At 40.3% G+C, this 15,240-nt stretch overlaps 1 protein-coding gene across 1 annotated transcript in view; it reads right to left on the minus strand.

Moving 5' to 3' along the window:
- The window catches only part of XYLT1 (xylosyltransferase 1), a 468,857-nt gene that overhangs the window by 119,434 nt on the left and 334,183 nt on the right, over positions 1-15,240 (minus strand). The window contains exon 5 of the mRNA XM_089679075.1: positions 11,503-11,583. Within this exon, the coding sequence (XP_089535201.1) occupies positions 11,503-11,583 (81 nt within the window). The remainder of the gene's footprint in view (positions 1-11,502; positions 11,584-15,240) is intronic.

A 15,240-nucleotide genomic window follows, 5' to 3' on the forward strand; every position in this document is an offset into this window, starting at 1 on the left:
ACTTTTCCCTCTCAATCTCCAGGCCACCAATCGTAATTTCTCTGAACTTGGATGAACACACTGGTCCCAAAACAAAAAGGTACTTCACTAAGAGACGGTAGTCACCACAGCCTGTGAGAATAAAATGGAATTGCAATCAGCTGCACATTTTTATGTTCAATCTTTAGAAGAAGGGAACTGAACGAGAGATTAAAACCAATGGGGAAGCCCACTTCTGTTCTAGTGTATTCAATCTCAAAGCACAAGGATCATGCCTTCTGGAGAAATAAACTGGAAGGCAATAATTGCAATTGGAGGCCATCAGGTGTTTTTTTGAAATCACCATTTGTGGAAGATCTTGAGTAATTATTACATGTTTAGGGACCATTTATTTGCTACTAGAAAGTTGCAGCTCAAAGAGTGTGCTATTTTGTTGCTTTTCCCCAGAATGTGAATTGTCAATTAAGTGACTACACCAGTGAAAGATCAATGCTGATTCTGATAGGATAGCTGATTCAAACATGTACGAAAATGCTGTAGTGCTGTCTGGCTGCAATTTGACATGTTTCCTTTGTAAAAGTGGCTGAAAATGTTATTGTGATAGGCTGCCCTCAATTCGAAGATTTTTAGGAAAATACTTAGTAGTACCGCAGATCCCCCTAGCATCATTTGAACCAGACAGTGATCCTCTAGCCCGGAAGACTGGCATGAACTGATAGGAAGGACAGACTGTATGTCTTGATTTTCTAATGAACTGCAATACCTTTTGGCTGTGGAAGAAACTCTTTTTCTGCAATTGTATTAAACTGCATGCCTAGGTGCACAAGGTTCTACTTAGATCTTTTCAGAGTTTATAAGCCAACCTAATAGTCAACTGAATTTCACCAGGTATTGAAGCTTTTAACTGCTGACAATTACCTCTTCCTTTGATCTTCCTACTAGCAGAAGATTGTCTAAAATGTGATAGCTTTGTATCCCAGTCATTAACACTGGTTCAAAGGCCAGAGGAATGTTTGTAAAAGTCTGTGGAGCAGCAGAAATTCAAAAGGAAAGGCAGCAGAACTGGTATCTGATCTTGAAGGCAAAAATGCAGGTCCTTCTGTTGCGGAGGAAAGATAGGTACATGCAGGTAGGTGCCCTAAAGGTCTATAGACAGAAGCCAGCCCCTTGCACAAACCATTTTGATAATTGTCTCTACGGATTCCATCTTCAAAGATTTCACATGGAGGAAGAGATTGAAAAACAGTTTTTCTACTTTACCAACCCCCTTCGGGCTGCTAGACTGGTCCCTGAAGCCTCTTCTGCCCTACACTGTGGCAGTTGCAGGTCCCTGATTTTGTTAAGTTCACTGCAGAGCACACAGACTGTAATGGACATGAGGATGCAGAGGGACAGTCCACTGACAGAGAGAAGAGGAGTTCAAGTGTTGTTGGGTGCAAGGGGAGCGGTGATCAGGTATGCAAAACTGCTTTTCCAGTCCTCTAGACCACAAAAAGCATTTACCTTTGCAGTTTGGGGTCAGCCCCACTGCAAGAGAGGATTTTTACTGCCTGAATATGGGACTTAAAATAGTAATTGACACCCAACGGTCCTCTATGTTGTCCACCCAAATCTTCCCAAAGTGTGTTAAATGTAAACACCCACAGGGAAAGGGTTCACATCAGAAGGATTTTTTTACCTTGTCAAGGACCAATTGATGAATTTGGCACTCACCAATAGATATAGGAAATCTATTTTGAAAAGTAAAATTCTTATTGGGCATTGAGCAACTCATTTACGGAGATTAGTGGAGCAGCTAGTGGCTCTTTTTTAACAAAGGAAAGTATTTTCTAACTTTCTCAGGTAGGAAGAATTCTTCCTCCCCCATTAACACCTCTTTGACAGCTTGTATATAGTATGGTGCTAGCACAAAGTCAAAGCTGCTCCTGCTCCTTCCTCCTCCACTTATTCTGACTGGTTTGTATCATGGAGGTTAATGAGGAAGGGCCTAGCCCTTCCAACAGTCATTTCCAAATTATACATAGAGGTGTCTCACGAGCAATAGGATTTTATCTATTTTATTTGCAGTGACATTGGAGGGAAATGAATCTGTTCCTTTAAATATGTGGAAAAAACTCCTCACCAAGGTTCATCATATGCACATGAATACATCTGATGATATTGCTAAACAAGATCAACGCCTCCACAGTACAGTGGGCGGAACCACAACAAAATGCTCAACTATATATAGTCTATTGTAATATTGTATGAATGAACCGTATCTCACTTCCCTGTTTTTCTCTGTTTATCGCTGAAAAATTTAATAAAAATATTGAAACATAAATATGTGGAAAAGATGTCTTTGTGCTGCAAAATAGATTAACCACTTGCCTACTGGGCACTTCTATCCCCTTCCTTACCAGGCCAATTTTCAGCTTACAGCGCTGTCGCACTTTGAATGACAATTGCGTGGTCATGCAACATTGTACCCATATGAAATTTTTATCATTTTTTTCTTACAAATAGAGCTTTCTTTTCGTGGTATTTACTTTCTGCTGGGTGTTTTACAAAGTAAGAGCAAAAAATTTGAAAAAGAAAAAAAGTTTCTTTGTTTCTATTATAAAATTTGGCAAACAGGTAATTTTTCTCCTTCACTGATGTGCGTTGATGTGGCTGCACTGATAGGCAGCACTGATGGGTACTGATAAGTGGCATTGATGGGCACTGATAGGCAGCACTGAAGGGCACTGATAGGCAGCATTAATGAGGTGGCATGGATAGGTGGCACTGATAGGCGGCACTGATGATGGGTACTGATAGTCAGCACTGATAGGCGGCACTGACTGGCGGCACTGCTGGGCACTGACTGGTGGCACTGCTGGGCATTGATTGGCGCAACTGCTGGGCAGTGACTAGCGCAACTGCTGGGCACTGACTGGTGGTGCAGACTGGCGGCTCTGCTGGATTGCACTGATGGGCACTGCTGGGCACAGGTGGGTGGCACTGCTGGGCACAGGTGGGTGGCACTGCTAGGCACAGGTAGGCAACACTGCTGGGAACAGATGGGCGGAGCTGGTGGGTGGCACTGCTGGGCACCGATCATCAGGGCACTGATCATCAGTGCCCTGATGATCGGTGCTGATCCCTGCTCTGACAACTGCCGGCTCTCGGCAGTACTTTCCTCACGCTCTGGCAGCGAGAAGAAAGTGCAGCTGAGAACCGGCAATTGCATTTCCCTGTGATCAGCATGTCATTGGACACGGCTGATCACGTGGTAAAAGGCCGCTGTGATTGGCCTTTTACCACATCACGTCATCAGCTGTGTCCGTATGACACAGCGATCACGGAGATCGCCGGGGGCGCACAGGAGAGCGCGTTCTGGGAGGACGTCATATGACGCCCTCCCAGAACTGGCCAGCCGCAGTGCAGCTGTCATTTGGCTATCTGCGGTCGGCAACTAGTTAAAGGTAATGCTCAGCCAAGCTAGCATTTGAATTCCTCTAAGAAACCAAATTCACCTGGACCTCCTGGCATATTTGTCGGGGGAGCTGTAAAGTGCTCACGGCTTTAAAGTATAGTAAAATAGACACAAAGAGATCTAAAAAAGGCAAGGTTGAATGAGAAAATAAATTACAGAATACGTCAGAGAATCAAGTATAAACTACCTGGTAAGATGAAAAACATACCAAATTAAAAACATTGAGACCAGAAGGCCGTGAGGGGAAAAGTGTCCTAAATTCATTGCTATCTATGCTCTGTCCCCCAAAAAGAGGTTAGCGTACCTTCTGCCCCACTCCTCTACCCGAATCACCAGATTGGCTAGTGGGCATAACATCTTACAAGTCATTTTGTGAATGGATGACAAGAGAGGAAGGGGGAGACTGAGTGACTCAAACCTTTGCTGATCAGTCTTTGGGACTGAGCTGATGGCTGACAGTTGCATTCAGCAAGAATAAAACTGGCATTTTATAATCCTTTGCCACCACCTAGTTTACAAGGTTTATAGATCAGTTCTTTGGGTCATGCAAAATAATAAACAAAATCAGCTGTGCACTGTCTTATTTAAATATGAGCTGAGAGCCTGCTGCTGGGTGAAAAAGCAGACTGACAATAGAACACTAAAAAAGAGCAGGCTGTTTGTTTTGGAGTGCATACTAATAGTCAGTATCCAATCAACTTCTAGGTTCCATTGCCAAAGCTTAAGGTGGAACTTTAGGCCAAAAATAAAAAAGGAAGGCATGAATAGACATGCTTTGTCTCTTTTGCATTACAGTTACTAACCTGCTTTTCCGCCCCTTGTACAGTGAGGTACGCATGCGCAGCTCATTGTATAAATTCAGCAATGCCGAATCTGACAAAACTGCGGGAGTGACATCATCCTCACCCAGCCAATGAAAACTGCCGGCGATTGAGACCCGGAAGCCAGCTGCTCGAAGATGTCAGCGGACAGGCAGGGAGCGCTGAGACGCCGCATCACTGGAAGCAAAGTGAGTATAGTTCCACTTTAATTGAACAAGCTGAAGTTAGAAGCGGATTGGTTACTATGTACAGCTGCACCAGATTCTGTGTGCACCAGTTTTAGTAAATCTCCTCCTAAATGTTGTACATTAGCGTGAAAAGTAATGTGCATTAGAGGTGAGGATTGTAATAGATTAAAGTGATATGTTTTAAGGTGCTTGAATGTGCCTATTGTGTTCTGCAAAAGTACTGTGGGTTCCCCGAACCTGGCGGCTCTTTTATTATGCTAGGTTCTCACCTGTGCATTTGCTGTGCCTCGCATTAGCATGGGCACAGCAGCCCATTCATTTCAATGGGCTGCTGTACCTGCAGGACACGCAGGAAAAAAGTTCCTGCACCTTTTTAAAAATGCAACCGCAGGGAAATCGCATGGTGATTTTGCCCCTGGAAATGCTTTGTGCTTTTAGATGTGTGGAGATGCCATCTGCAAAAGAGTAGTGCATATTGGCTGCGGTAATCGGTGTAATGTTCACCCTGTCCTGCACTCGTAACCATCTGCAACAATGTGAGCCTTGCCTAATAGCCCAACTTGAATACTTCATCAAAAGAGTGTTTTCACACTGTTCCAGTTTGATTTGACAGGTCTGTCGGAGCAGTGCAGCTTGCCCAGAGGTCTCCCATAGATTTGAATTTTTTTTTCTGAAAGCGCACCAAAACTGCTGCATGCTGCATCTTTGCCGCACTTTCAGAAAGTGCACCAAAACCGCAGGACATATTGCAACTCTATGGGAGAGCGCAGCTAACCTGCGCTAAACCCGTGGGTAAGCAGCACTGCTCCCGCGGGGTGGTCAAACCACAACGGAACAGTATGAAAATGCTCTAATGTAGCAAGCTATGCTCTCTGCTTGCCTTTTGTACTTCCCTATTAGCCTATAGTTAAGGTGTCTTTACTTTAATCATCTGCTCTGGTAGTCTTTTTTGCGTGACAGGTGTACTTTAAATAAGCAAGTATAACTATGTTAGTCAATTTTGTTGTTGTACAGTTTATGACATTACATCACAGTGGCAACAAAATACCTTTGGATCAATCAATATAAATTTTCTAGCTCATTCTGAGCTAACCATAAACACAATTACACAGGCCGCTCTTTCAGGATCTCTATTGAAGTCTTTGTTACCAGTGGACTTTTTAACTGCTGTTAATGTAATTTCCATCCTCATAAATGATATGCTTTGCATCCTTTCTCCATGTAGTAATTGATTATATGCTGCTTACTACAGCTTAATCTTAGATCAGCATTAAATATGTCTTTGATATTCGTTGTCCTATTCAGAATCATCTTTGTCTGACTTTTCGCAGCATAGCTGAATGGCATTGATTGTAAGGCTATTACTGTAATCATCCCCTTGCACTGCTTCTCTCTGACAACAGCTTAATGTATAACACAAGCATGGTCACTTCTGTCTTAAATGGGTTTTCTATTTTAATCACATATGAACATAAAGAGGGCTCCCTTCTTGGATTTGGCCAGGGACCACAAAGTCAGTAACTACTATCTCATTTCATATGAAGCCTTTTTTTAATTCAAAATCATTCAAAGTGCATTTTTCCTATCTCAATTGTTTTCCTTAAAGGCATTGTTCACCTTTACCAAAGAACTGCCTATGCACATAAGGGCCATTTGTAGATAAAATCAAACTTGCAGCTTTGATCAAAGCAGAATAATGCCCTAAGTGTTGGCCATACCTCATGAAGCCTGACCGGAAAACTTCTAGAGTGTTGCCAGGAGAAGCCTAGTGTTACTGTTCTACTTCACCATCAAAGGAGTGAGCTCTTTCTCTGATTTAAACCCCATCTTATGATCCTCTGCTCTGATGCAGTAACTCTGAGCTCAGCATTTGAGAGCTCACTCCTGTGATGGTGAAGGTAAGCAGTACTAACAAGCTTCTCCTAGCAACATCCTGGAAGTTTTTCAGTCAAGCTTCATGAGGTACGTACATAGCCTACACCTTTGGCAAGGGCATTATTCCACTTTGGTCAAAGCTGTACAGCTTGTTTTTATCTGCCAATGCCCCTTACCTACATAGGCAGTATTTTTGTAAAGGTGAATTAACCCTTCAAATCGGTAGTAAAGTCTAATTAAAATAAAAAAGATTCTGGTTCCCCAGCAAGTCAATAGTATAATGTGCTAGTATGTATCACATTTTTAGTATGTATTCTGCCTAGCACCAGGGTAATTGGTTCGAATCCCAACCACAGCACTACCTGTCTGGAGTTTGCATGTAGGTTTCCTCCCACACTCTAAAGACGTGATGGTGGGTTAACTGGCTCCTGTTTAAATTAGCAGGGACTGATGTGAATGCATAATAAATATGTAAAGTGCTGCATAAATTGATGGAGCTGTATAAGTATCTGTAATAATGAAATAAATAAAAATGAATCCCTCCACTGGTGTGCTGACAGGGCTTCCATCTTCACCTGTTTTGTGGGCTCTAGCCAGTTAAATGGCTGAGCTGCAATGGCACAGAGCTCCGGATTGATGGCACATTCACTGTGCCTTCAATGCAGTGCGCATGCATTAGCGATGTCATTGACTGCAAAACATGTGAATATCACCAAAATGGTGCATAGGAGATAGTAATTGTACATACACATAAGCTTACCTGTAGATAAAAGTGACACAGCGGAGTTTACTATCACTTTAAGACAGGAAAGTACCTTAAGTAGACTGGATGAATAAAGACACAAATGTGCAGAGCTTCACTTCATTCACCCTTCAATTTCCCTTGCAAATAGAAATTTCCATTGCAAAGTGAACAGCCTATTTGCTTTTGGTAAAGCAATCCCTGTGGCACTATTAAAATAAAAGAGCCTAAAGTTGACTACTGGGTGCATAGAATTGCTAAATATTACACTAAGTGTCAGAACAATGTTCTCCAGCAACCAAGTCGAGGATGCCAAAGTGTGCCTTGTGCCTCCCTGCAAAATCCCCCCCCCCTCAACACACGCCTTTTAAAACACAAATTTAAAATGTTTCCATACCAATGGTAAAAAAAAGCTAAGGAAATGAAATGGAGGAGCTAACGTAAATACTAGTTGCCTGTCTGTCTCTGTCGCTAACCTGTAACATGGAGAGTGTAGTCTGTATAAAATCAAAATTCCCGATTTGCACCTTTTTCAGTGACTCATTTTTAAAAGTAGAGGTCAGCAATCACAGTCTCCACATTTTCTCAGTAAATGTTTCCTATAAGACTAGAATTACTAGTCCAGTAACTTGTTCAATAAAAAATACAATAATATGTCGGTTCTATAGCTTTCTGATATAGCAAACATGGCTGCCAGTTGTTACTATCCAATGTATAACAGACTTTTACAGATAGCTACATTAAAACTCAAGATCTTGAATATGCTGTTATCTCATTTGATGCAGAATACATTTTAAAAATAACATCTTATATGACCTAATGTTATGCATCCTAACAGATTTGTCTATTCCTGGTAGTGTAATTGCAGCATATGAAAGCATCTAATTTATAGAAGTTACCCAGCTGCGCTATATTGGCTGCATCTTGTTTTACTGTTATTTTGCTCATTAAAGCTTACTCATATTGTAGGTGACTGGGGATGTGTAAGACATTGCTATGCTAGCAAAGATTATAATATGGAGGGATAAAATTTGATGTTCTTTGAGGCGTCCATTTTGTTCAACATCAAAATGATATCTGCTATAAAATAACATATAGCAGGACTGTCATTCTCTTTCTCTGGTAGCATTAAGATTAGAGCTGTTCCACCTTCTAAATAAAAGAAAACTACTGGGATTTCACTAAGGTTTTAACAACCTGCAAAGAGAGTGGGAAAAGAAGATGTAGTCTACCACAGCTAACTCGTGTACGCAATTTCTGTTAATGCATCCCATGTCTCAAGGAAATAATGTTGATCCGGCTGAGATGAAGGACCATTTTCACCTTTATCTTTGTCTTTTATCTGTTCTCGCTAAAATATTTAGAGAAGGTGCTCTTCAACACGTCCATTTTTTTTTTCTTTTAAGTAGGAAAGGGCGATTTGGAGTAAATGCAAAAAAAATAATTCAATAAAAAGAAAGAAAATGTTTAAATAAATAATGAATAAGAAATGTATGAGTTCTAAGTATATTAAAGAGCAGCTAAAGTCAGAAAGTCAAAAGATCTGCATTGGAAGCAAAAAGTACTATTCGTGGTACTTTTTTTATTTGCACTAGCATCCACAATTCAGGACAAGATTTTCCTGAAAATTTGGATGTTAGTGTAAATAACAAATGTATCATATACTGCAATCAATAGTTTTTGCTGCAAGTGCACTAATACACCTACTAGCACTTCAAGCACTGGAAAACTGGAAGCATAAATTGAATATTTACTTGTCACTGTTGCCCAGATTTTCATTTAGAGGTTTGCTAAGGTGTTTTCTATTTTAAAGGCAATGTATACACTTATTTTTCATGATCACTGTATTTGTATGGGAGAAATAGTAAAGGGTCAGTACATCCAAAAACAATATTTAAGTAATAGGTGTACGAAGGTTAAACCACTTGCTCTCTTCCTAATCTCTTTGCCATAGTTCTTAGATAACTTGAAGTCTTAGGCTTTGCTCAAGATTGCGATGTGGTTGCTGTGCACCACGTTTTTATGGACATTTTACACACGTTTTTATGTTCAATATTTTTATTGAGGTTTTAACAAACATAACAGAAGATGTTAAATGGTTCAACACAAGGATAGAATAAGAAAGATGTCATAGTACAAATTAAACAAGCATGTTGAACCCCTCCAAGTAATGTTACAAACGTTTTTAGAGGCGCTACCATTAAACTCTATGAGAATGCACGCTTTGATGAAAGCACATCAAAGATGCAACATGCAGGACTTTGATGCACTTTCATCAAAATGCATGTTCTAAGTTAGTTCAATGGTAGCGTGGCTAAACATGTGTGTACAATGTGCATAAAAATGTGACACACAACAACCACATCACACACATGTGAACATGGCCTTACTCACCCAGCAACATAATAGCTACTACCAGGTATCTTTACTTCCTCTGTTGCATATTTCACCAATGCAATGCAATAGACAATAGACTAATCAATAGACAATTGGGCTCCTTATTAAAGGAGTTGAGAATGTCTACACAATAAATTGTGTGAAGATTCACTTCAATTATCCAATCATGTGAAAAAGAAAATTACCAAGTACATGATCTAATGGATGTGCATGTTTTTACAGTACTGTTTATGTGTGAATATTTTTAACTCCTTTTGTAAATTAGCATTAATGTATGGTATGAATATTTAGTACCGCAGTCCAAATGAATTAAGTGTGATTATACTGATTCATTGCTCAATGGACAGTCTGGAGACATAGGGGTTGATTTACTTAAGGCAAACAGACTGTTCACTTTGCAAGCATCACTTATCAAGATGGGTTTCCCTAGAGCTTATTGAATTAAGTGACTCTCCACTAACTTCCATCATCCAAACTTGTACAAGCTAAAACTTTTTTTGAAAAAAATTTCCTTGCATGTGATTGGCGTTTGGGAGCCCTAGAGGAGCCAAATGGGCGGTGACTTCTGCAACTGAAAGGAAGTATGTGCCTCTCCTGAATAGTTTAGTATTTTTGCACAGCTTTTTAGGTTTTTATGAAGGTTAGTAAAGCAGCTTTCAAAGCTTATCACAATATTAAACCTTGTTTCTTAGATTACTTGTAGGTGACTTTTCAGCTTGATGGTGCCTAAAGCTGGGTGACTATCTAATGTCTTTGGGGTAGTAACTGAAAACATTAAACAACATTAAACAATTTCCAGACGGCAAGATTATCATACAGCTTAGAAACATTTTTTGAGCTGTTAAAAAATAAGCTAAAGCCCAATTTTTTGCATAGAGCTGCTTACTCCTGTCTCTACTGGCTAACTAGAAACAATAGTATACACAAAGCATGTTCAAAGGTGGAACTGACTTTAAAGATATTGTGGAATGGTAAAATTATTCACCCTTATCTAACCACTCACTAATGTCTATACAAACGTTAAACTGCATGGGGATGTTTGGTTGTATGGTAGTTGACGTATCCAGTATTTCATTGTGGAATTCTAGTGACTGTCATATGCTTGAAAAGGTGTGTTCAGTGTTTCTAGCTGGCATATAAATCTTCCAATAATTGTATTATAATGAATACAAGAAATGTATATGGTAGGAAAACATGCTTTGCACTAATGGCAGCACTCACAAACTGTTAGCAATCTGTTAAGTCTACTTTGATGTTTTGTGATACTTACAGAATAATAACTGTAAGTGCAGAAGCAATGAGCACCAATGCAATGTTTATCCATTATTAACCATGCAGGGCCAATCTTTGCACAGCTACAGGTGGTTACCTGTGGAGCCTACAGACCACACTAAAGGGGATTATTATTCCAACACATCTTTACAATAATGACAGCATACTTCTGATCTTCTTTTCTTTCAAAAAGCTCTATAGTCTGCCATGTTCCTCATATTACCACTTAGGGACATGGCACACTGATATCTTTAGTGGTGTGGCATGATGCTACTGTGGGAATGGCCTAAACATATAATGGCTGTAATCGTGAGGCCAAAAGAAAACACAAACCCCAACTTGAACATAAACTGTAAAGAGGTCAAAACACTACCAGGTAAACAACATAAAGCAGTGTATACACAGTATTTCACTGCAGTGAACATAATAGGAAAGGTATTTATTAATGAAATTAGTATGCATTAAATAAAGAAGGCCCTTCTTTTTTATTTCTGCTTGTGTTAATGGTGTTTCTCATCAGCTGTTCCCTGCCTTTATACTGCCTAAAATTAAAAATGATAGAAAAGCACATTTCCCACACAATGTTTTTTTCTTTCTAGTGGAAAAGCTTACTTTCAAAGAAAAACCAAAGACAGAGAATGTAAGACAGTGTAGCCTGGTCATTGTCTGACACTCAATCAAATTATTCTATGCCAAAGTTCAAGCATTAGAATACTGAACACAAAACCAAAAAGTATTAGTATATTTCAGTAGCTTGTCACTCAGAATTACCTTGCATTATCTCTTCCATGTGACTTCAAAAAGTTCATATCACGATATCTAGAGAGGAAAGCCACCAACTGGTCATTTGTCCTGTAGAAAAAAAAAAGATACAAAAGATGAAGTCAAAGAACCTTCTACTTGGAGCTGACTAATATTTATTGGAGGTGCCTATTAGTTTACAAGGTTGTAATAAACTAGAACAAGACAAGCACAGTACTGGTCTTGTAAACTCAATGATGATTTATGGAATGTTTCACTACCAATTAGGCTGCCATTATGAATACCCTGATGAAGGTGTCCTTGAAACACATTACAAGTTATTGTAACATCTATAACACTTAAACGCTTTGCAGACCTGTTCTTTAACTTTTGTACTTTACATTCGAAGGAGATCAATAGATAGATACTACAGACTTTTTGCATAGTATGTAAGTGTAGATTGTAAAATATAAAGAGGATACATTGTTTTTCCTTGAAGAACTTGTAAAATTAATGAGTTAAAAGAACAGAAACTGTGACATTCAGGAGGTAAAGTGAAGAAAACAGATTACTTGAATACGTTCAGTTAGCACTGTAGTAATCTTGTTTTGAAAACAATGTGCACTGAATTCTAAATTTTGAGCAATTGGGAAAAATACTAAAACCTAAACAAGGATGTTGACAAGGACACTGAACATAGAACCACCTAAAGGTTCATGTCTGAATCTGAACCACATGAAGTCCACTGCATAACAGAGGACACCAGCAACGACCAAGTGAAGGTCACACAGGATCAAACACCACCACTACATCCAAGGAAAGCCCCCAGGAACACTGGTCCACGGAGGAAACCTCAAACAAACAAGGTCCACAAAAAGGACCATCCAGTCCATTCTACACATAAAAGTCTAAGCATTCCTTAACAGGATGCAGCAGCAGGATCCCATCTTGGCGGGTAGGAGCCCTAAAAGATCCAAGACCTGGAACAGGCAGCTAATCCTCCAAATGCAGGGTTTAATGCAATACATTTACAACATTTGACACAACCACTTGTAAAGTGGAAATAATTGTAGAAGACTGCGGTACCTCAAAAACAGTGACTTCTATAGACTGTAGGGACTCCGAACATGCTTAAAACCTCTGCTGGCGAAGTGGCCCAACAAATAAACACACACTGACAAACAGTCCCAAGTAGACATACAGTGGGGCAAAAAGGTATTTAGTCAGCCACCAATTGTGCAAGTTCTCCCACTTAAAAAGATGAGAGAGGCCTGTAATTGGAATCATAGGTAGACCTCAACTATGAGAGACAAAATGAGAAAAAAAATCCAGACAATCACATTGGCTGATTTGGAAAGAATTTATTTGCAAATTATGGTGGAAAATAAGTATTTGGTCACCTACAAACAAGCAAGATTTCTGGCTCTCACAGACCTGTACCTTCTTCTTTAAGAGGCTTCTCTGTCCTGCACTCATTACCTGTATCAATGGCACCTGTTTGAACTTGTTATCAGTATAAAAGATACCTGTCCACAACCTCAAACAGTCACACTCCAATCTCCACTATGGTGAAGACCAAAGAGCTGTCGAAGGACATCAGAAACAAAATTGTAGACCTGCACCAGGCTGGGAAGACTGAATCTGCAATAGGCAAGCAGCTTGGTGTGAACAAATCAACTGTGGGAGCAATAATTAGAAAATGGAAGACATACAAGACCAGTGATAATCTCCCTCGATCTGGGGCTGCACGCAAGATCTCACCCCGTGGGGTCAAAATGATCACAAGAACGGTGAGCAAAAATCCCAGGACCACACGGGGGGACCTAGTGAATAACCTGCAGAGAGCTGAGACCAACGAAACAAAGGCTACCATCAGTAACACACTACGCCGCCAGGGACTCAGATCCTGCAGTACCAGATATGTTCCCCTGCTTAAGCCAGTACATGTCCGGGCCCGTCTGAAGTTTGCTAGAGAGCATGTGGAAGATCCAGAAGAGGATTGGGAGAATGTCATATGGTCAGATGAAACCAAAATAGAACTGTTTGGTAGAAACGCAACTCATCGTGTTTGGAGGAGAGAGAATGCTAAGTTGCATCCAAAGAACACCATACCTACTGTGAAGCATGGGGGTGGCAACATCAAGCTTTGGGGCTGTTTCTCCGCAAAGGGACTAGGTCGAATGATCCATGTACAGGACAGAATGAATGAGGCCATGTATCGTGAGATTTTGAGTGCAAACCTTCTTCCATCAGCAAGGGCATTGAAGATGAAAAGTGGCTGGGTCTTCCAACATGACAATGATCCCAAACATACTGCCCAGGCAATGAAGGAGTGGCTTCGTAAGAAGCATTTCAAGGTCCTGGAGTACCCTAGCCAGTCTCCAGATCTCAACCCCATAGAAAACCTTTGGAGTGAGTTGAAAGTCCGTGTTGCCCAGCAACAGCCCCAAAACATCACTGCTCTAGAGGAGATCTGCATGGAGGAATGGGCCAACATACCAGCAACAGTGTGTGCCAACCTTGTGAAGACGTACAGGAAACGTTTGACCTCTGTCATTGCCAACAAAGGATATATAACAAAGTATTGAGATGAACTTTTGATATTGACCAAATACTTATTTTCCACCATAATTTGCAAATAAATTCTTTCCAAATCAGCCAATGCGATTGTATGGATTTTTTTTCTCATTTTGTCTCTCATATTTGAGGTCTACCTATGATGCCAATTACAGGCCTCTCTCATCTTTTTAAGTGGGAGAACTTGCACAATTGGTGGCTGACTAAATACTTTTTTGCCCCACTGTAGAGGTCTCTGTGGACCAGGGAACTAAGAAAGACCCAGATGATGATGATGATAACCCTATAAGAACACATCTTTCAGGTCATGAATTACAGGTGTCAGATCCGTGTGTGTATACTGAATAAAGGCCCTCAGAAACACATGAGGAATATGAACTAAGGTCACCCATGGCATCGGGACTGACCTCTCTGTGTTTTAATGAACACCTGTTACTTTTGCACATCAGTAATGCACCTAGGCTGAATGTGATTCAAGGCCTTTGGTACTCACAAACTCAGGCAGCTGGTTCTAATGAAAGTAAATAGTGGCCAATGGTGATCAGTTCACCATAGACAGGTAGTGGAAACAGACTGGTGATGCACACTTAGTCCTTCTGCCTTATCCCTTACCACTGTGAACTGCCAAGGACTGGGGGTGGGGCGGTGTTATTTAAACAGGAGTGCAGCAGTGTAAATAAAGATCTTCAGTCCAACTGGCCTTATACAATAAGCAAGTCTTCAGATACAGGGTCACATCTGGTGCTGGATGTTCAGTTCACAGGGACTGGGAACTGCTGCTAAAACTGCTGAGGAAATACCAACCTGAATAGTTGCTAGCTCAAGTGTAGCAATAAATCTTGATTGAAGTTCCAGAGAAAAGATCCAAGAAGAAAAAAAGACAGAGCTGAGGAAAAGACCTCCAAACTCCTAGGACACAAGCAAAAAACTAGCATACTGAGTTGAAGGTGTATTACATGGAAGTTGGCTTACAATTTTTTTGTTTGGCAATGTCCAAACCTCTGGTAAGCTGCATTATAACCCAATTGTATCTGTGTCCTTCAATGGATGATAAGGTCACCTTTTTAAATGCAAAAATACATACTAGGTTATTTCATTTGTAGTGTAATTTCCCTTTAAAGGAAATTACAGTGTAAGGCCATACTATAAAATTAGCAACTTAATAAATGATCTGTTAACTATTAACTTAGA

The sequence above is a fragment of the Staurois parvus genome, unplaced genomic scaffold (genome assembly GCF_062004578.1).
Source record: "Staurois parvus isolate SC_StPar_1 unplaced genomic scaffold, SC_StPar_1.0 ptg000217l, whole genome shotgun sequence".
Classification (NCBI taxonomy): Eukaryota; Metazoa; Chordata; class Amphibia; order Anura; family Ranidae; genus Staurois; species Staurois parvus.